The 20,800-nt window shown below is 53.0% G+C and overlaps 3 protein-coding genes across 10 annotated transcripts in view; 2 read left to right on the top strand and 1 right to left on the bottom strand.

Annotated features, from left to right (window-relative positions):
• DLEC1 (DLEC1 cilia and flagella associated protein) overlaps positions 1 to 1,116 on the top strand; it is a 63,488-nt gene extending 62,372 nt beyond the window's left edge. The window contains exons 35-37 of the mRNA XM_069473433.1: positions 313 to 466; positions 775 to 898; positions 993 to 1,116. Coding sequence (XP_069329534.1) covers positions 313 to 466; positions 775 to 898; positions 993 to 1,116 — 402 coding nt within the window. The remainder of the gene's footprint in view (positions 1 to 312; positions 467 to 774; positions 899 to 992) is intronic.
• Positions 1,117 to 1,404: 288 nt separating this feature from the next.
• ACAA1 (acetyl-CoA acyltransferase 1) lies at positions 1,405 to 12,352 on the bottom strand. 2 transcript variants are annotated; one of them, XM_069475540.1, is made up of 12 exons: positions 12,090 to 12,350; positions 11,816 to 11,909; positions 11,110 to 11,167; positions 9,037 to 9,116; positions 8,690 to 8,732; positions 6,688 to 6,786; positions 5,510 to 5,590; positions 4,210 to 4,400; positions 3,877 to 4,056; positions 3,525 to 3,580; positions 3,264 to 3,409; positions 1,405 to 1,806 (listed from the first exon to the last, which is right to left on the bottom strand). In XM_069475540.1, exons 1-12 carry the CDS (start codon positions 12,258 to 12,260, stop codon positions 1,731 to 1,733), a joined length of 1,275 nt encoding a protein of 424 aa, XP_069331641.1. In that variant the 5' UTR covers positions 12,261 to 12,350; the 3' UTR covers positions 1,405 to 1,730. The 2 variants fall into 2 exon arrangements, with proteins under 2 accessions (XP_069331641.1, XP_069331642.1); XM_069475541.1 differs by lacking the exons at positions 3,877 to 4,056; positions 6,688 to 6,786 and having other exon boundaries at positions 12,090 to 12,352.
• Positions 12,353 to 14,178: 1,826 nt separating this feature from the next.
• On the top strand, positions 14,179 to 18,457 carry MYD88 (MYD88 innate immune signal transduction adaptor). Of its 7 annotated transcripts, none has more exons than XM_069473440.1 (5): positions 14,179 to 14,600; positions 15,444 to 15,578; positions 15,944 to 16,148; positions 16,313 to 16,404; positions 16,681 to 18,457. In XM_069473440.1, the coding sequence occupies exons 1-5, from the start codon at positions 14,273 to 14,275 to the stop codon at positions 16,833 to 16,835; spliced, it is 915 nt and encodes a 304-aa protein (XP_069329541.1). In that variant the 5' UTR covers positions 14,179 to 14,272; the 3' UTR covers positions 16,836 to 18,457. The 7 variants fall into 7 exon arrangements, with proteins under 7 accessions (XP_069329541.1, XP_069329537.1, XP_069329536.1 ...); XM_069473436.1 differs by having other exon boundaries at positions 14,217 to 14,600; positions 15,944 to 16,124; positions 16,356 to 16,404; positions 16,681 to 16,768; XM_069473434.1 differs by having other exon boundaries at positions 14,218 to 14,600; positions 15,944 to 16,124.
• Positions 18,458 to 20,800: the final 2,343 nt, after the last annotated feature.

Here is a 20,800-nt window from a genome sequence, read left to right on the forward strand (position 1 = left end):
GTGGGGGGCCCAGGCGATGGGGTTGTGTATGGCAGGCAGCACCTGAGGGTGATGCGGGGACTGTCAGGAGCGAGAGCAGGACACAGCTGGGGCCTAAGCCTGAGGGACAGTGCCGTCCTGGCCCATTCCCTGCACAGAATCCGCCAGCAGCCCCTGGCCTTTGATGGTGGCACAGTGCCCTGCAGCCCGCTGGGGTGCTTCCCCTGCTGTCCTCAGGAGCATCAGTACTTGGGGTCGGCAGGGTTCCCTGTGTCCTGGAGACCCCAGCCCAGAGCCCAGCTGGAGTGGGCTAGGTGGCCTGGTCCCATGCAGGTGGTGCCCCTGCGGGCCATTGTGGCCGTGCCTGAGCTGCAGCTCTCCACCAGCTGGGTGGACTTCGGGACCTGCTTTGTGAACCAGGAGCGAGTCCGGGAAGTCTACCTGATGAACCTGAGTGGCTGCCGGAGCTACTGGACCGTGCTGATGGGTATGTCCTGCCTTCCCACCTGCCCGCTGCTCCCCTGTGGGGCTGTGCCAATAATACAAGACCCGCACGAAGGGGCCCGTGTGCTCTGTCCCTGCAGGTTGGCTCCCAGGGCTGGCACCACCTGCAATTCATGCAGAGACAGCCAGTCCCCCAATCCCGAGTGACCCAGGCTTGCCCTGGCCTGGGGTGCTCGCCAAGACCGGGGGTGCACACCCGAGATGCTGGCAGGCCTCCGGGTGGGTGAAGGCTTCCCAGGGCGGCACGTGGAGCTGCCTGAGCTGGCGTGTCCTCTCTTCCCCTCGTTGCAGGCCAGCAGGAGCCAGCCAAGGATGCTGTGGCCTTCAGGGTCTCCCCAAACAGTGGGCTGCTGGAGGCACGACCCACCAATGCACCCCCAAACTCCATCACCCTGCAGGTTTACTTCACTGCCAGGTACAGCCCCTCCTGGCCTCCCCCTCACTGTCCACAGGGCAGGAGCCCCTGCCCAGGGTCCCCTCCTAACCTCTGCCCCACCCGCTCCCCACAGGAGCAGTGAGCTGTACGAGTCTACGCTGGTGGTGGAAGGCATGCTCGGCGAGGCGGCCTGCACCCTGCGGCTCCGGGGCCAAGGCTCTTATGATGAGAGATACATGTTGCCTCACCAGCTCTGAGGCTCTGCCCAGCCCTCAGCCCCAGCCCCCAGCTGTGGAATCAATGTGGCCCCGGGCTGAGGAGCAGGTCTGCTGGGCAGAACATACACTGGGACCTCTAAGCAGCTCCTGGAATGGAGGAGTCCCCTTCCATGACCTGGTCTCAGCCTAGGCCCTGCACAGTATGTCCTCAGAGCTATTGTAAACGATAGGTGGAGACCTTAGCAATTAAGAATCAATACTCAGATTGAGCAGAGAAGACCAGCATGGCAAAAACTGGCCGGCAGGAACAAAACACAGTCACTAAGATACGTTAACACCCATTTACTATTTCTATTACAGTCCCCATCCGTGAATCTCCCTTCCCCCAGGAATTACACGATGACCTTGTGGCCTGGGTGACCCTGGCTGACTTTGGCCCACCTAGAGGGGGCCTGACAGGGGGTGACCCCACACCCCACCCACTCCTATACTATGTCATCAGTGTTCGTGTTTTCCAAATTAGTTCGTGCTTTGATTTCTCTGCTTCCACCACCACCAGTGCTGAATTTTCCCATGTGGTTTCGCTTCTGTAGTGTTGCTCCCTTCCTGCTATAGCAGGACGGTCTGCGTAGAGCTCTAGCCCAGGGCCTCAGTCAGTTCCCAGGGTATTCAAAGACAGCAGCAGCTCCCATTCCAGTCCCGATGCACATGGACACCACTCCATATGCCCTGTGGAAACAAAACCGAGTTGGCTGGGCAAAGGCATGCTGGGCAGAGGCCCAACCACCAAGCTACACCCAGACCAGGCTGAGCTGGAATGGACCAAGGCCGTCGTGGACACAGAGGATGTGGAACCATCAGACCAGATGTGGGGGCAAGCAGTACCCTGACCTTCCACCTGGGTGCACACACAGGGTGGCAGATGTCCACTGCAGGCCAGGGGCCTGTTCAAGCCTTGCCCTCAGGAACACGGGGATCATGCCCCTACATCCTCAGTTCAGAGTGTTGATGTGTACCTGTCCCCCTCCCCAGGAGCTGATCATCATCCCAAAAGACATAATCCTGAACACCATGATCCCGAATGTTGAAATCCTGAAAGATCAAAATCCTGAAAACATAGTTCTAGAAAAAATATCTTTTATTTGAGTTTTTAAAAGTGGATTTATTTGAGAAACGAAAACACAACAGAACACTTCATAGGCCACTTTACACAATAAAATAGGCAATAATAACATACATATTTTTGTAAGCGTAAACACTCAGGTATACCAATGACAGCTGCACAGGTTTGTTATGAGCAGATGAACCATATTCATAAAGAAATAGGTCAAAAAGCAAAATTTATAAACACATATCACTATGGTTGGTGATTGTGTGCACCCCGCTTTATAACTGTGGCTGTCAAAATGTTGTGATGGACAAACTGTCTTTTGACAAGATTGATCAAAAACCATGATGGCTCACCACCACATACGCAGTTGCCCAAGAGCCAAGAGATCTTGAGAAATTTCATTTTTCACAAATACAGATGTGCAAAAAGGACATCTCTTCATTTACTGAGGAAGTGTCAGTGTTTTCACGTACACGCACAGTGCTTACGCACAAAGTCAGCATTGTGGCAATGGACTTTCATGGTGTCAAATTTCTGATTTCAAGGCAGTAGGAGAAAAGTCTGTCCCAGCTCTCAGGAGAGAGACCAGTTCACCTTCCGTATTTGTTCTCTCCAGGCTCCCAGCCAATCAGATGGTGCCTGCCAACACTGAGGGCAGATCTCTCCCACCTAGCACACTCAGACTCATACGCTAATCTCCTCTGGAAACACAGACACAGCCAAAATTATGCTTTAGGTTTCTAGATACTTCTTAATCTGGTCAAGTTGACACCTCAAATTAACTCCAGAAATTCACTCCTTGTCAACTTGATGCCCAAACCCATCTCCTTAAACCATACTTAATTTCCAAATAAATAACAGGTTCCACCTAACATGATGCAACTATCCTATGTACAACCGAAAACATGCTAATCCCTTACCCAGACTATAGCTTTCAGGATTTCAACATTTGGGATTATGGTGTTCAGGATTGTGTCTTTTGGGATTATGATCCAAACCCCATCTCCCCCATCCTGTGCCCCTCAGATGCCCCAGCTTGCCCCGCCCCCTGATACCCCATGAGGAGCAGCCTTACTTCTTCCCACGGCGCTTCAGCTCGTTGAGCAGCGTGATGACCTGTCGTGCCCCAGTGCAGCCCAGTGGGTGCCCTAAAGCCACCGCACCCCCTAGAGGGTTCACCTTCTCACGGGGGAGTCCTAGCTTCTCCACACAGTAGACAGCCTGGAGGGAGGCAGAGCATCAGCTGTAGCCCTGTCGCCCCCTCCCCTGTACCACATGCCTGCTCGTTCCACCTAGGCTGCCCACAGCCAAGGCAGGGTTGAGAAACAGGGCTCACCTGGCTTGCAAAGGCCTCATTGATCTCAAAGATGTCCACATCATTCATAGTCAGTCCTGCAAGCAAGGTAAAGATCTGCGCTGACACAGTGGCCCCTTGAGCAGGACTCTTAGTCTCCCCGGAGCCCTGCCCCAACCATGGGCCTACAGGCTGCCTGGGTATCTGTTTCTTCCAGAAGGGTGAGCAAGTCCTAGCTTTGGGGTATGGGGTGCTGGCCTGCCCTACCTTCACTCCCCACCCAAAGGGCCCCCACCCAACCACCTGTCCCCTGCTACACCCCCAGCAACAGCATGCAAGGCAAGAATAAAGTCCAAGTGGGACCCAGATCTAGGGTGGGAAGGAGCCACCTTACCTGCTTTTTGCAAAGCTACAGGGATGGCATAGGCAGGTCCAATGCCCATGACGTCAGGCGGGACCCCAACCACTGCATAGGACCTCAGGACCCCAAGGATGGGAAGGCCCAACTCTTCTGCCTTGGACCTCCGGGCCAGCAGGATGGCAGCTGCCCCATCACTCACCTGGCTAGAGTTTCCTAGGGGCAAATTGTGGCATCAGAACAGGCTTGAGGAGATCCAGCCCTCCCACATCCACCTTACAGAGAGGCCTGGTCTGCTCCAGACTCCCAGAGCAGAGCACCCAGCATGCCTGCCCCCTTTCCTCACACCCTTCCCCAACCCGGTCTCACCAGCCGTGGTAGAGCCGTCCTTCTTAAAGGCAGGCTTCAGTTTGGCCAGGGCCTCCATGGTGGTGCTGGGGCGGATACCCTCATCTTGGGTCACAGTGATGCTCCTCTCATTGCCCTTGTCATCATGGACCATGGTGGTCACAGGCACAATCTCAGCTTGGAAACAGCCCTTGCTCTGGGCTCTTGCTGCCCTGCCAACACCAGGGACAGCCAGGCTCAGGCTCCCTTCTTCCCTCCCCTGACCTGCTGCCTATTTGGGCAAATGCAAACTCAGACTGCTAAATCTGGGGACAATTTAGCCTTGGTGGAGCTCTGAGGGATTGGTGGGGGTTCCTCACCACCCCAACCTGCTCCTGGGAGTTGGCATGCCAAGGCCTTACAGGGCCTTCTCTGCCGTCAGCCCCAGATCTCCAGATCATGGCCAATCCCAAACTCAAGGGGGAGGAGGAAGTTTGGAGGTAGCCCTTCGTCCAAAAGGGACTAAGCCTGCTTGGGTCTCTCTGCTAAACTGAGGATGGAGCCCCACGAATATTTGTGCTGGGTTCTGCTGACTTTTCTGTTCAAACCTAACAGCTCAACTTCATCTACTCCCTAGTTCTACATATTTAAAATGATACATACTAAACTACTCCATACATTTTTGTACTTAAACAGTTTTAAAGCACAAGGCATTCACAATCATGTGCAAAATGTAAGTGCCCAGAGACATTCCAATGGGAAGGAATCTGATGCTTCCCACGAATTTTCCAGTGGTTACCTAACCCCAAATGGCTAAGAATCACTGCCTCAGAGAAGCCCTCCTGGCCCAGATACCACTCCCTTCCATTGCTGTCATCTCTCTGAACAGCTAGGGCTTACTAACCTAACCTGTCCCTGCCAGAGGCCTGAGGCCCTGGCGTTTCTATGATGTCATCCCCAGCTCCTGCCTCAGCAGGCTACCACAGACACAGCATGGGCCAGAAGCTAGGATGCCAGGGTCCCTAGCACTGCCGGCCCCACACTCCAGGCTACCCAGAGAAGCCTGTGGCTGCCATATTCAATCACCAAACCAAAGCCAGTTAGAGAAGAGAGTTCTGGCCCTCATTCTGCCCCCAATGAATAGATGGGGAAACTGAGGTCAAACCAGGGAGAAATCACTCAGAGTGAACAGACAGTAACAGAACCTGGAAGTGTTACAATCCTATAGTGGCTCTGGTCACTGCCCAGCTGTATCCTCAGGACAGCGCTACTTCAAACTACTTAGGATAGCCTCAGTACTTCACTCTCCAGCACTGTGAACACCCCCCCAAGCAGCACTCACTTCTGCTGGGAAGCCAGCGCAAAGGCATCCTGCTTCTCCCGTGAAATGCCAAACCGCTCAGCCACATTCTCCGAGGTTATCCTAGAACACAAACAGCAAATAGTGTGGGCACTCATCTGGCAGCCGGGGGACTGGACCAGGCTGTAGAGCTGTGCTTGGAGCTCTGGGTCCTAGGGCTGTAAGCAGGGGAGGACAGGAGGGCCAGGCCATGCCACAGAGATAGGAGTGATGACTCAGGATGTGGTACTCCCACCCCTACGGTGGATGTAGAGGCACAGAGGGAGTCAGCAACGCTGCCCAATCCAAAGAGACCTCCAAGACAGAGGGCAGCCTGCATGGGAGCTGGGGAGGGCAGTTGCAGATAAGAGTTCGTCCCCTGGGTGAGCTGCCTTTGCACAGAGAAGAGGGGTGGAGGAGGGTTTGGGTGGGGACACTAACTGGCTACTCTTCCCTGCCTCAAAGAAAACTGCTTTAACGTAGGGAGATGAGAACTCCCACATCCCCTCTGGAAGGGCCAAACCTAGGCTTTCTGGTCACCTTGGCTGGGGCCTATTCTTATCCTGGGAGCCCAGAGCCACAGGTAGGCCTTCTAGCCTAGGATTCTGGCTTTATAGGCTTCCCTTAGAGATATGGTATGTGGGAGAAGCCAAGGCACTGCCCTCCCCAAGCCTCAATCTCCTCACATATCACATATCCACTGGAGCCAGGCCTCCCTGCCCATGGACCTTGGAAGCTCAGAGACCCTGGCTGCGGAGCTAAGGTGCTCCGGACAAATGCAACACATTTTTCATGTTGCACCTGACAGGGCCTGAGTTCCCCCACCTGCATATTCAGTAATCAAAAGGTCTCCACCTTCTTCTCAACTTTCTAAGCCTCTAAGGATTTGGGGTAGAACTGCCATTGTCCTTCCTGTGACTGAGCACCTGAGTGTGGGGGTGACAGCGTGGGCTATGTTTGGAAACTCAGGGGCACAGAGAGGACCTGGAGGCCTCAGGAAAGGGAAGTCAAGGCAGTATCAAATCCCACCCTCAGAGTCCCTGCAGAGCAGACTACGCCCAAAGGAAGGAGTCCAAGGCTTGGCACCGCCAGCCACAGAGATGATAAAGTTCCTCGGCCCCTACTCCAGGCCACGCAGAAGCTGAGAGGGCACAAGCACATAGAGCTAGGGGGACACTCACCCCATGGGGATCAGGCAATCTCTAGCCTTCTTGTTATTCACCAAGCGGGAAGTAATATTTCCGGTGTTCCCTCTGTCGGCCAGGGACATGGACTCCACCCTGAGGAGAAGGAGAAGGAGAAGGAGGAAGAGGTGACTAGACCCCTAACAGGACTTCCCCAGGGATGGCTATACATTTGGCAAGTGCTGGGAAATAGCCAGAGAGCCCCCAGGAAGCCCAGTGGGCTGTCTGGGACCCACAGGCAGGGCACTTGGCCAGCAAGGTACTTGGCAGAGCTGGGGACACAGGACTGCTGAGCCCTGTCTCTGCCTCCACCGCCACCCCAGGACAGAGCACTGCACAGTCCACACTCCCAGGGGCAGGGCTGTGCTTCCTTATAGAACTGCTAACTCAGCCAATGGGCAGGTGGGGAGGAAAGTCTTCGGGTGTCAGCCACAGTGGAGAAATACATTCAACAAGCTTGGGCTCTGCCCTCGGGGCCCACAAATTCAGAGGGGAGAAAAGACAAATATTTTAAAAGTAACCACAAAGCTCAGATCAAAGAGTGATCTGACCTACATAGAAAAGGAAGTGCTACAAGCTGAGAGGAAGGCGAGCTCCCCAGCTTAGTGTGGTCAAAAAGGGCTTCCAAGGGGTGGGGGACCATCAGGCCTCAAGGGATGGTAACAGGTAACCTTGACTGAGTGCTTTTCATGTGCCCAGCACTATTTTGAACTCTCTGCAGATATTAGAGTGCTTCAAACCATGTCAGTTACATGATATGTGCCCTGTAGTATAAGCTGTTATTACTCCATTTAATCTTCTCATCAACTTCAACAGAGCTGAGGGAGTATCCCATTTCATAGATGAGGATACTGAGGTCCATACAGGTTGAGTAACTTGTCCACAGTCACCCCGCCTGGATCCAAATTTAGGTAGTCTGGCCCTAGAGCCTACTCCCAACTAGGATGCTTTGGGCCACACGTCATGATCAAAGCTTATGGGGAATAAGCTATGATGTGGGTGTCAGTCCGGCCCAGATCCTTAATATCCTAGTACCAGGGTCCTTAACCTACTTGGGAATCTGATGCCTTCTAAGAAACTCATGAAAGCTCCAGTTCGTTTTAAGTTACTCACACCACCTCTCCCCCAGTAACCTAGAGGGACATGAAAGAAATCAAAGGGCAGTGGCCAAAGTCTCTGCAGGGGCGTCTGTGGCCTTATTTACAACTGCAGATAGGGCAGTCCAACCCAGTTCCAGTTAGCATGGCCCTGGGACAGGGGCTGGCAATGCTTCTATCAAGAAACACTATCAAGAGGCTCTGAAAGGCAGCAGGAGCACATCAGAACCCCGGGGCTGCTCGTGTCCCTAATCCTGCCAAAGCCCTCACTCCCCCTGCCCTCCCAAGCACCAGATGCCCCACAAGCCCAAGCTCCAGTGCCCTTCCCTTCTCTGGAGACACTGTCAAATACAACTTCTGTGACTGTATTCATTGCAGCCAAAGATGGAGCCACAATCCTGGTAGAGGTGACAGTGACCAAACCACCAAAGATCTAACTATATCCCTCAGAACCCAGTAGGCAGCTGGAAGACCAGGAGACAGACAGCCTAGTAAGATGAACAAACTAGTTATAGAGTAGGCAGCTATCCCTGGCTTTAGGGAACCAAAACTGCAACTTCTCTCTCAGCAGCATCATGAATCAACAAGGGCCACAAAAGGAAACCCAAGTGCTATATTTTCTGAAATTTCTTGCCCACATTTTCCAGCCTGACATATTTCCAAGAAAGAAAGCTTTTAGAGGCCAACTGCTCTCCCCTGCTAGGCTGAGAGGTGTGAGCAATTTCTGAAGCAGCCGGAGTCGGGAGCCACTCCTAAACTGTCTTTGTGAGAACCCACTCTCAGCCAGCTGCCTAAAGGGGACGGGGGAATCCTGAAATCCTGGCCTTCAAGAAGTCAGAAGATAAAAATTAGTTTTATTGTCATAAGTTGGTTAATAAGCTCCAGCAGAAAAAAATTCTTACCCACAGGCCATGCCAATGTCATAAGACCCATTTCTGATGCCACCTGCAACAAAAGCATTTCATAAACGTCCTTTGCCAGAGTCCATCTGTTCTGGAAGCAGCAGAGCCTCTTCCCCATGTGGTCTCTAGGTGGGACTCAGCCCCAGCCTCAGAGATGGAAGACCCAGGAGTGTTCAGAAAAAGGCTTGGGGCAGTGGCAAGGGGTGTTCCTTCACTCTTGCTGTGGTTAGAGTCCTCTCAGAAATCCCTATTGCTTGCCCAGCAGACACTGACTTTGCTGACCCAACCCATGGGGCCGGAACCAAGGCCAGGCTGGGTCAGTGGGCACCCACCCAGTCCCAACTTACCAGCTATGCTGGCCACTGCCTGTAGCCCCGATGAACACTGTCTATTGACAGTAGACAAAGGCACAGTCTCTGGGATGTCACTGAAACAGAAGGTGAAACAGTAGCGTGAGTACCCTCTCCTCTGCCAGGCTCTCATGGAAGTCAGACCTGTGCTTCTAACTGCCCCCTCAGGGGGTATAAAGACCAGGAGAACAAACCCAGCAGCCCTGACCTCATGTCAGGCCAGATCCATGGAATGGGAAGTGGGCAGCTACTGGGGGACCCCATCTCTGCAGGCTCTTGCTCCCCAGGGTCCCACAAGCATATGCCCTACCTTCTATGACTCTCCTCAACCAAAGGCCAAGCACAGCCCAAAGGCAAGAGAAGCCTGTTTGGGCCACAGAAGTCCTTCGTTCTCTCCCTTTGAAGATTCAAAATGAAAACTATACATGTCTGTTTCCCCCAAAGAACAGAGAAGAGGGCCTGTTACCAGAACAGAGCACCAGAGCAATAGAAATGCCTAAAGTCTGAGGCCAGAGGCCATCCTCACTCTCTCAGACTTAACCAGTAACCACATAGCTAACCCTTCACGTTCCCATTCACTCCTGAGAGCCTGTTCCCACCTGGATAAAGAAGTCTGATGGACACCATGTATTCTAACTTCCCTTGCTCTGGTGGGTTCCCTCAGGCTCTCACACTGGTCTGAGCCCTGGATGCTAGTAAGGCTGCCCCTCCTGATGTAACCTACCTTGGCTAAGAGTACAAAGCCCTAGGGAAATCTCTAGGCCCTCCACAGACTCATGGCCTCAGAACATCAGGGAGTAAAAGTACCCTGGTGATTCTGGTGTGCAGCCAATGTTGGGAACCCCTGAGCTAGTGCCAGGCCAGGCTCTGCAGAGACCCTTTCAGGTGGACAGCCTTTTAGGCCTGCACAGCCTGTTTAACCCCTCCCAGGTCCCCTAACTCCCTATTTATGTAGTTCCCACTCCTTCACCCAATCCACCAAGTGTTCACTAAATACATACTTAGAACGAGGCACCACTTGAAGGATGCTGAGATGCTTACAAATAATACTGTGCCCTAGAGGATGCCCTAGCCACACAGAAAATGAATCAACTAGCAGAGATTGAAATAACAGGGCAAGATGGCAAAACCACATCACATGGAAGTACATGGCTAGCTACTGGAGAGGAAGGGGCTCTTAGTTTAAGCCTGAGAGCTTGGCTAAGTCATGCTAAAATGGTGAGACTATGTTTGGATAGGCTTTAGCTAAGGCAGAAAGAGGAGGTAGGGATAGCACTTCAAGGGGACAAAGTGACCAGAAGAGGGAAGATAGCAGGCAAACGGGCTGGCTGAAAGAACATAAGTCAAGGCAAGTAAGCAGCTGGGAGATGAGGCTGGAAGGTAAGTCTGGAGCCAGATTACAGGAGGCCTTGAACTACCGGCTAAGAAGTCTGAACCTCTCCTGGTTCCCAGAGACTTTTGTTTTCCCTGCTGCTTCACTGGCTAATGTTCCTGTTATTTCTCTCCAAGCAGGGGGAAGTACCAAGCTAAGAAATTCTTAAATGTACACATGAAAATAACTTAAGCACTGCTCCCCCATCTTGGGACAGCAAGTGTTTAAGAGCAAGTTTCCCAGGGCTCCTGCTGGGCTCCCTCCTTCCCCAGAGTTCTGTCCTATCCCCAAGTCTCTGCAGATGGGATATGACTGGAGTTCCTAGCTTGCTCAACCAGCATAAAGGCTCAAAGTCACTCTTCAGCATGCCTACTTGGTTATTTACACGACAAATAAGGACAGAGTCCACACTTTAAAGAGGCAAGCAACAAGCTGGCTTTGGTTAAAATCAAGCCACAGAGAACTTTTGCTTCAGTCCCAAAGGCCCCAGGTGTCTTGGCTCAGCACTGGGTAATACACCCTCGCTTCAAATTCAGGGGAAAGGTTGAGTCTACCAGAGGAGGGTGCTGAGAATTCTGGTTGCCTCAAGGTCTAATGTCCAACCTGATCCTCCCCCACCCACAGGCTGAGTTCCCAGGGGCCTGGGCCCACTCATGGGTCAAAGTGGCCAACCCAGAGCTAGAACTAGAATAGTTTACCTCAGAAATTGGGCGATTCGGGCCATGATGGCCCCGGCCCCAGGCTGAAGCACATTTCCTGTGGACAAGAAACCTTTATTCAGTGCCAGGTGATGTTCTGGGCACTAAGATAAAGCTGTGAATACCAGAGAGGAGACATTCCAGGTCTTTCTTCAGACTTTAGCCCTTAGTAGGCTCTTTTGCGGCTCTGGAACTTAAGCGTTTGGAGCAGAAGAACCAGCCATACAACAGTTTGTCCTGGTCATACACCAGCTCCTGTCCCTGAGGGTTCCAAGCTCACTTGCCCATGCACCCTGCTTTTCCAAATCAGCACAGATGGGCAGGTTCCCTGTCCTTAAAGGCAACATGGAAGACTTTTAAGAAAAGAAGAATGCAATGCAAAGCTTAAAGTCTAACAGAACTAATCCCGTCGGTTACAGAAATGAGTTTCTGAAAATGCACACCTCCCTGAGCGTCCTCCCCAAGCCCTGCAGTCACTCCAGAGATTTGGAACCGATTCCCGACCTAGAGGAGATACCCACTGGATGAGACTCTGGTGCCATATTATGTTGTTATATGTCAAGGCTGCAGATATAGGGGTGGGAAGGGGCTGGACTGAAGGTGGAGACCACTGATGTTCCCCTCAGTGAAAACTCGGTGTGGGGAGGGCTTTTCAGGAACGGGAAAGTGGGGAGGGCACAGCGCAGGGCCTGGGTGGTGCGCTCACCTACGCAGATGTCCCCCAACTGCTCCGGCCTCAGCTTCACGTCCCGGAGAACCGCCGTCATGACGGCCGAGAGAAGCTCGTCAGGGGTGGTATCCTGCAGCGGGAAGAGGAGCCACGGTGACGCCCACTCCCGTGTGCCCACGCTGGGAGACAAAGCGACCACATCTCGGGTGCAGAGCTGTCTCCGGCGTCGAGGAGAACCGAGCAGATGAGCCTGACCCCAGCCCGCCCGGCCGTCTTCTCACATTCAACGCCCCAAACCGATGGGCCTCACCTTGAAGCCACCGCGGCCCGCTCTGCCAATGGCCGTGCGCCGCCCGTGCACCACCACCACGTCCGCTGCGGAGGCCTCTGGGTAGCTGCTCACGCACGGAGCAGCCTGCGGCGCCCAGCCTGAATCCGGCTGGCCCTTCAGGTGGCCCATCACTACCTGCAGCCTCCGCATCGCGCAGCTCGGCCCCACAGACTAGCTACCTGCCGGGGAACTGACAGTCGGAGCTAAAACACTGTCGCCTGCGCAGGCGCAGAACCACACCGCAGCCCCGAGGCCTAAACCCCGCCCACAGCCCTGTGGACAAACGCGAACGTCCTTCCAAAAGTTCCGCCCTCCTCACCGCAGCCAACGAGAAGGCGAATCTGCCTTAGACCCGCCCTCTCCGTTTCTGCAACCCCTACCCTCCCGCAGTCAACCAGGCCCTCTGTGACCAACCCGAGCTTTCCACCCAAAGCCCCGCCTACCGTAGCCTCTCGCGGCCAAGCAGGAAGTGGGTCCTTCTGAATTCCCGCCCAGAAATGCAGACCGTAGCCTTTCCACTTTTTTCAACTTTTTGCTGCCAAACTGCAGGCGGGACCCCAAAAGCCCTGCCCACTGCCCGATGCCAAACAGAAGGCGGGAGGGCCAGGAGCTCCGCCTACAGCGTTTTGCTTGGTGTGGAGAAGGAAGCTGGGGCTCGAATTCCTCTACCCTGTTCCTAATCGGCTTTGCTATCCCCAGGGTCCCAGCACCCAAGCCGGGGCAGCTCAATACTTCCGAGACGCCCGAGTCCTGCTCTGACGTGGTTGGGCTTTGCCGGGAAGTGTTTCGTGAAGACCGAAGGAATTGGAAATTCCGGGCCAGCAGGGAGAACGGATTTTACAAAGGTGCTTTGGTGTGACAACCTCTCTTACTGGAGAGGGAACATCCCATGCTTCTTTAACCAATTTTAGACCCAATTGGAATACTTTGTGTGGGGTTTTTTTTTTTTTGAGACAGAGTCCCACTCTTGCCCGGGCTAGAGTGCCGTGGCGTCAGCTTGGCTCACAGCAACCTCAAACTCCTGGGTTCAAGCAATCCTCCTGCCTCAGCCTCCCGAGTAGCTGGGACTACAGGCATGCGCCACCATGCCCGGCTAATTTTTTCTAGCATATTTTTAGTTGTCAAGCTAATTTCTTTCTATTTTTAGTAGGGGGGGGGTGTCTCGCTCTTGCTCAAGCTGGTCTCGAACTCCTGACCTCCAGCAATCCTCCCGCCTTGGCCTCCCAGAGTGGTAGGATTACAAGCGTGAGCCACCGCACCCGGCCCAATTGGAATAATTTGATTAGTGTCTACCTTCCCTACTAGGCTAGGGTCTCCACCAAGGCAGAGAGGTACCCTGTGTCCAGGGAGCCTGCAACGTACTTGATTGACACTTAGTAGGTGATCAATAAATACCTGTTGAATGAATGAATGAACCAGGGCTCCCCAGGTCAGAACTGTGTCCTCAACCCTAAAGGGCAAGGTCACATGCGTCTCGAGGCCCTATGGCAGGGCTATGTGTTTACCTGAGACCCTGGAGAGTAGTACTGGATTTCCCCTAGACACCTGTGATCCCCAACCCTGAAGGGTAAGGTCGCAACACATACACCCCTTTCGAGGGCAGGCCCACAGCATGCCTCAGACTCCCGCTTTCCCACTCCCACCTCAAGGTGCACAGCAGGTCCCTCCCCATACTCCTACAGGCAGGATTGTGCGTTCCCAGAGATCCTGGGGTGCAGAGCTGGTGCCTCTCCCCTTGTCCCCTGCCAGCCATCTTCGAGGGCAGGACCCTATGTACCCCTCAGATCCTCAGTGGAAGGGATGCGACTCATCTCTTTCCAATGCCAAAGAGCAAGGTCCGTTTCCTACAACCCCCAAAGAAGGATCATCTCCCCCTTGCCCCCAACCCCCGGATCCCCACCGTCCACCTACGACCCTCGAGGGCAGTTACGTGGACCTCCCCAAATCTCAAAAGGTAGGTTCCAGGTTCCAATATCCACCAGCCCCCTAGACCGCGAGGGCAGGGATGGGGGCCCCCACCTTCGCACATCTGCGCGGGGCTCCAGATTGTAGGGCGGGGCGGCACTTCTCGGAAAGCGAAAGCAGGCGGGGCGGGGCGGGGAAAGAGGAAGTGCCGGTTGGCTACGCGACCCGACAGCGCGGAGGCTCCAGGGCCGCCCGCCATGGCTGCAGGGGATCCTGGCGTGGGGTCCGCGACCCCTGCCTCCTCGACGGCCTCCCTCCCTCTGGCTGCGCTCAACATGCGAGTGCGGCAACGCCTGTCGCTATTTTTGAATGTGCGGACGGCTGTGGCGGCCGACTGGACTGCTCTGGCGGAGGAGATGGGCTTTGAGTACTTGGAGATCCGACAGCTGGAGACGTTCGCCGACCCCACGGGCAGACTGTTGGAAGCCTGGCAGGGACGCCGCGGCGCCTCAGTAGGCCGACTGCTCGAGCTGCTCGCCAAGCTGGGCCGCGACGACGTGCTGGTCGAGCTGAGACCCAGCATTGGTGAGGACTCCCCCTTCCTGGCCTCATACCCGGGGTGGGGGTGGGGGAGTGAGGAGGCTGACCTTCACCGGCCTCAGCATCCAGTCTTCTCTGGAGAGGCCCCGGTTTCCTGCCTCCGGCGTCTGGAGAAGCCTGCAGAGGAAGAACTGTGCGGGTCTAGTTCCCTATCAATATCCAGGACATGATAGGGACGGGAGAAGAGCTGCAAAGGCCCGAAAAGGCAGAGATGGGAAGGAAACAGCTCAGGCAAAGGCTTTCCAGGTAGGACCAGGAGTTAGAATCAGGCTTCTCTGGGGGCTGTTTTAAGTAGGGCAACAGGGCAGGTGAGGGACTGGAAGCTGACTGTCTCGGAAACCTCGGGTCCTGAGAAAATGCAGCCCCTTCTGCTTCTCGCCGGCACTTACATAATATACATGCCAAGGCATTAGGTACGGCTGCCCACAGACAGGCACACGTTGCTGGGTTGGAGCCCACACTGCACTCATTGCACCATTGAGCCCTTCTTGCATGCCAAGCCCCTTGCTCTCACATGGACCTTGGATCCCAGAATGAGCCAACCTACCCTAGTTCAAAATTAGACCCCTAGGGAGGGACAGAGAAGTATAAGCCTCACCTTGGTGGCTTCCCAGATAGCCAGAACACCATTGGCATCCCTTTGGAATAGTCAGAGCCAGTGGGAGCTCAACTTCTCAGAGCTATCAAGCTACTGATAGCACCAGTGAGCTGGAGAAGATTTGGAACACAACAAGGCCAGAAGAGGTGGGACGGGGACTGGATCCTGACTGTGGGTAGAGGGGTGGGGCACTCCTGGGGAGCCTGCCACACCCTGTATCTTCCCCACAGAGGAGGATTGCCAAAAGTATATTTTGAAGCAGCAACAGGAAGAATCTGAGAAGCCCTTGCAGGTGGCCGCTGTAGACAGCAGTGTCCCACGGACAATGGAACTGGCAGGCATCACCACACTCGATGACCCCCTGGGTAAGGGTCCAATACTGTTCCCAGGGGACAGGTGGAACAGGTGGGCCATAGGACATTGTGGTGTTAAAAGCATAGATGTTGGAAACAGATGGGCTGTGGGACCATAGTCAAGTCACTTAATGTTTTTGAGCTTCAGGGTTGCTATGAGACTCATGAAATGATGTGTCTGTCTTATGGTTAATCCAGAGCTTGGCCCCCAGGGGTACTCATCTTTCCTCTCCTGGGAAGGGCACTTTCTCTGGTTAGTCATCTTGGGATGGGTGTAAGGCCCAGGACCAGGGTTGCCTAGGCTGAGGACTCTTGGCTAGGCTCCTCTCCAGCGTTTCTTTGGAGCTCTGACCATCATCTTTGTGCTTTGCACCCAGGGCAAATGCCCGAGCGTTTTGATGCCTTCATCTGCTACTGCCCCAGCGACATCCAGTTTGTGCAGGAGATGATCCGGCAACTGGAACAGACAAACTATCGGCTGAAGTTGTGTGTGTCCGACCGTGATGTCCTGCCTGGCACCTGTGTCTGGTCCATTGCCAGTGAGCTCATTGAGAAGAGGTTGGCTGGGGGACCAAAGGGTTGGTAGGTGGGTGGCTGCATGAAACCCAGGGGTCCACATGCTGGATGTTTCCTTCCAGCTGGGCATTGTCTAGCCTGGGCACAATGAGCCCCTCCTGAGGCTGTTGCCCCAGGTGTATGCTGAACACAGTCTCCACAGGGCCTGTAGCCTGCCCACTTTCCCTTAGGTGCCGCCGGATGGTGGTAGTTGTCTCTGATGATTACCTGCAGAGTAAGGAATGTGACTTCCAGACCAAATTTGCACTCAGCCTCTCTCCAGGTAAGCTTAACCTTGCACTGGCCAGAGAGGAGTGGGTGGGTGGGGCCTCAGGATGCCAGTTTTCCCTCCCCAAAGGCTATGGATGCAGCACTAAGGAACTCCTGTAGGTCTATGCACACCTCAGCGTGTGTACACATGTGTGCCTCTTTGTGTGGGTGAATGTGTGCCAGGATACCTAGTTGGGGGAGGGCTGCTGTTAACCCTTGGGTTGGGCACTGGCCCTGCCCTACCATGGGCCAAGGGCCTGATGCCAGCATGGTACCCCCTGGCTTGCAGGTGCCCATCAGAAGCGACTGATCCCTATCAAGTACAAGGCAATGAAGAAGGAGTTCCCCAGCATCTTGCGGTTCATCACTGTCTGTGACTACACCAACCCCTGCACCAAGTCGTGGTTCTGGACTCGCCTTGCCAAGGCCTTGTCCCTGCCCTGAAGACTGTCCTGGGACCTTGGGTGTGTATGCATCTATCTGCCTGTCCACATACTTCTGCCCCTGCCTGCTTCTTCAATTGTAGGGAGAATCTGTGCTCTACTTGCCTCTTAATTCCTGGAGATGCCAACGCCACGGACACATCTGCAGCTGCTGGATATCATCACATCCCATGCCCTGCATGGAATCAGTGGCTGTGAGTGGCACGTCTGCCTGCTGGGTTATCAGCCAGGACAGTGAAGAATAGGACCAGCTAGGACTAAGAGGAGGACCAGTAGAGCTAGCTCTGAGCCATTTACACATCTTTGGCCTCAGTTTCCCCACTTATGAAGTAGGATAGGAGAACAGGCAGTATCTGTGTTTGAATGACTGGAGGAAATGGTGAAGCATTGCTCCAGGTCTCCTGAGGGAGACAAATCTTGGCTGAGGGAGAGCTGGCTGCTGCTGGGACCATGGCAGCGGCTTCCACAGTGATGCCTACTGACGCGTCAGTGCATCGTTGTACACTTCACATCCCACCTCCTCCTGCCCACCAGGCAGTGAGGAAGCAGGCTGGCTCAGCACAAGGAGATCCTACCTTGAGCCCGATTCCCTAATGGGTCCACCTCTCATCTGCATCTTTGACTCCTCCCAGCCTCTGCCTCACCTTCAGCAGTGTCAACTCCCTGAAGAGACTGGCATGTACAATTGGGGCTGCTTTTCAGTTTCACCTGTCGAGATGCCTGTGGTCACCTTCTCAGCTCCAGCTGGCGTGAGATAGGATCCTGGCCTCTGGCATACCATCAAATATGGGTTCTGGGGCTGGGTCACCATAGCAATATGAGCAGGGAACTTTCCTCCATGGCCATGCACAGAAAGCTTTCCCACCAACTTTTTGCACCATGATTGCCTTAACAAATTTGTTTACAAACAGCAGCCACACAAGAGCCCTTGCCCAAAAACTTGTGGGCATGTGGACACATACAAAGTCACACACACTGACATATATATGCACGCACATGCACCCTTACACACACAGGCACCTGCATACATATTTGCCTGGGGACAGCTCCCAGGAATGACTAGGTGGCCACCTGTCTATCTCCCTAAACAAAGTTGGGGCACTCTTGTATTCTTTTTCTCTTTTTTTCCTACTCATTGAAACCAAACTCTGGAAAGGACCCAATGTGCCAGTATTTATGTCCTCCATGAAGTGCAGGGAGAGGAAGAGATCTGCGTGAACTCACGCAACAGGTGATCTCCCTCCCAGGGCAATTTTTACATTACCCTCAAGCTCTCCTTCTGGGAGAAAATGTCATGGTCTCAGGTGTCTGTGCCCCAGGGCAGACCCCATGACCCCAGTTCCAATAGAAAATGGATCAATTCTTTGCTCTACCTCCAGCAAGACTGGAACAAGGTGCCTTCCTTCGGGGTCTCGGGAAGGAATGGAGGCCCCTCTCTGCATCATCTTGACAGCTGCCATGCAACTGTCTGCCTTTGATAGTGGGCATTTTAAAAACAATTTCAAGAAAGCATCTTCTACACCTGTTTTGTATGCATTGTGAAAACTTCAAAGATATCTGAGAAATGCCTGTGTTTGCCATTCTTCCTGTATCCTGGGTTTATAATTAAAGGATATTCTACTTCGGGAACATGTGTGTATGTATGTGTGTGTGGAAGGAGTTTGGAAGTAGTAACCTGAGGTAAGACTCTCTTTAAGAGAAGCTAGCCCACTGGGTGGGTTCCAGTGGGTTTGGCAGAGGCTTCCTGAAAGCCGAGCCCCTCATCACAAGTTAGGCCAAAGCAGGGCTGCAGGCAGAACCAGGAATACTGACTTCAGCTTTTGACACTCAGGAGACTGCTTGCTTCCAGCCACACCGAGTCATCTCTGGGTTGTACTATGCTCCTGTCTGGCCCAGCCTGTGGATAGGGGCTGACCTTCTAGACTCCAAGGAGAGTGTGGAGGACCCCCACTCTAGCCACAGATCTCCTGAGAACTAAGCTATTATTATTAGTGGTCTTCTTTGGGCATAGCTATGTTAATCCTAAGGGTATTAATCTATTTTTAAAGAAAATATATTCCTTTTTTACTCTTCAAGAAAATTTGGAAAATATTAAGGAGAAAAACCCATAATACTAATCACAGAGATAAACTCTTGTGGCATTTTAGAGTGCTCAGACACTGTCAGTGCATGTGGGTTTCTGTCCTCTCAATGGTTTGTCTGTTACCACATCCTGGCTCCTGAATCATCTGGGTGCTGTAGGCTCCCCAGCCTTGCCCCATGCCCCCAGGGAATCCTGGGAAGGCCTGTGTACTCAGGGCAGCCCTGAGATAGGACCATCCTCTCCAGCATCCTCTGGGAAGCAGAGCCACAGTGTGGCCCTGGCAGTGCCACCTGCAGCTGGGGAGACAGTCCTGGGCCTGCTCCTGGTCATTCGGGGTTCTGAGTAGCACCAGTTCCCTCATGGGAAAAGCCTCTGCTCTCTCAGGCCAGGCTATTGACCCCAATATGTGCTCCTCACACTCTCTGACCCTCACAGCCCTCACACCTGCCTCCCTCCAGAGCCCACCTTCCCATCAGCTAGGTTCCCAAACGTGGGTACAGCTTCCTCTTCTCATTTTCGGTTTTAGTCCTCTAGGAAACTTTGACAGAGAAACTTTCATTTTCAACAGGGAAAATTTGCTGCTGAAATTAACACAGGCAAAACCAGGAAATTTTGGAAGGCAGCAGCAAAGTTAAAATAAAAAACTATAATTCTAGGTCAGGTGTGGTGGCTCATGCCCGTAATCCTAGCACTCTGGGAGGCCAAGGTGGGAGGATTGCTTGAGGTCAGGAGTTCGAGACCAGCCTGAGCAAGAGCAAGAACCAAATCTACTAAAAATAGAAAAATTATTTCCCACCAACTTTCTGCACCACGATTGCCTTAAATTTGTTTACAAACAGCAACCACACAAGAGCCCCTGCGCAAAAACTTGTGGGCACGTGGACACATACAAACTCACACACAGAGACATATATATGCATGCACATGCACCCTCACACACACAGGCTGTGGTGGCACTGCCAGGGCTACGTGTGGTGGCGTGCACCTGTAATCCCAGCTACTCGGGAGGCTGAGGCAGGAGAATCACTTGAACTCAGGACTTTGAGGTTGCGGTGAGCTAGGCTGATGCCACAGCACGCTAGCTCAGGTGACAGAGGGAGACTGTGTCTCAAAAGAAAAAAAAAAAACTATAATTCTATATGACAATGGACCTGGATTCTGCCACAAGTCACTGACAAGAGAGAGAAACAGGGAGAGGGATTTCCTCCAGATTAGATAAGACTTGAGTCATAACAATCGAATGTAAATACTAATATACTATGAATTTGTTGGATGCTGGTTCAAACAGACCAATTGTAAAAAGACAATCTTGGGTCATATATCCAATAAGAGGTTAATTATCCAGAATATGTTAAGAAAAAAAAAAGACAAAATTCAGCATCCTTTTAGGATAAGAACTCTTAACAAAATAGGCATAAACAGAACATATCTCAATATTATAAAAGCAATACATGACAAACTCATAGCCAACATCATATTGAATGGGGAAAAATTGAAAGAATTCCCACTTAGAACTGGAACCAGGCAAGGCTGGTGTCACACTTCTATTCAACATAGTGCTGGGAGTCCTAGCCAGAGCAGTCAGGCAAGAGAAGGAAATCAAGGGTATCCAAATGGGGAAAGAACAAGTCACTCTTTGTTGATGATATGATCTTATATGTAGAAAAACCCCAAAGATTCTGCGAAGAGAATCCTGGAATTGATAAAAAAAAAAAAAAAAAAAAAAATTCAGCAAAGTCTCAGATTACAAAATCAACATACACAAATCTGTAGCATTCATATACACCACCAACAGTCAAGCTGAGAATCAAATCAAAGACTCAATACCGGCCGGGCGCGGTGGCTCACGCCTGTAATCCTAGCACTCTGGGAGGTCGAGGCGG

The sequence above is a fragment of the Eulemur rufifrons genome, chromosome 7 (genome assembly GCF_041146395.1).
Source record: "Eulemur rufifrons isolate Redbay chromosome 7, OSU_ERuf_1, whole genome shotgun sequence".
NCBI lineage: Eukaryota > Metazoa > Chordata > Mammalia > Primates > Lemuridae > Eulemur > Eulemur rufifrons.

What these genes read in the sequence shown, in the direction of transcription:
- MYD88 (XM_069473440.1), top strand. Translation starts at nt 14,273, where the DNA reads ATGGCTGCAGGGGATCCTGGCGTGGGGTCCGCGACCCCTGCCTCCTCG. An exon ending in CGAGCTGAGACCCAGCATTG is followed by an intron (nt 14,601 to 15,443) that starts GTGAGGACTCCC and finishes TCTTCCCCACAG; the next exon opens with AGGAGGATTGCCAAAAGTAT. An exon ending in TGCACTCAGCCTCTCTCCAG is followed by an intron (nt 16,405 to 16,680) that starts GTAAGCTTAACC and finishes CCTGGCTTGCAG; the next exon opens with GTGCCCATCAGAAGCGACTG.
- ACAA1 (XM_069475540.1), bottom strand. Translation starts at nt 12,260, where the DNA reads ATGCGGAGGCTGCAGGTAGTGATGGGCCACCTGAAGGGCCAGCCGGAT. An exon ending in GTTGGGGGACATCTGCGTAG is followed by an intron (nt 11,168 to 11,815) that starts GTGAGCGCACCA and finishes TCTTGTCCACAG; the next exon opens with GAAATGTGCTTCAGCCTGGG. An exon ending in CGAATCGCCCAATTTCTGAG is followed by an intron (nt 9,117 to 11,109) that starts GTAAACTATTCT and finishes CTTCTGTTTCAG; the next exon opens with TGACATCCCAGAGACTGTGC.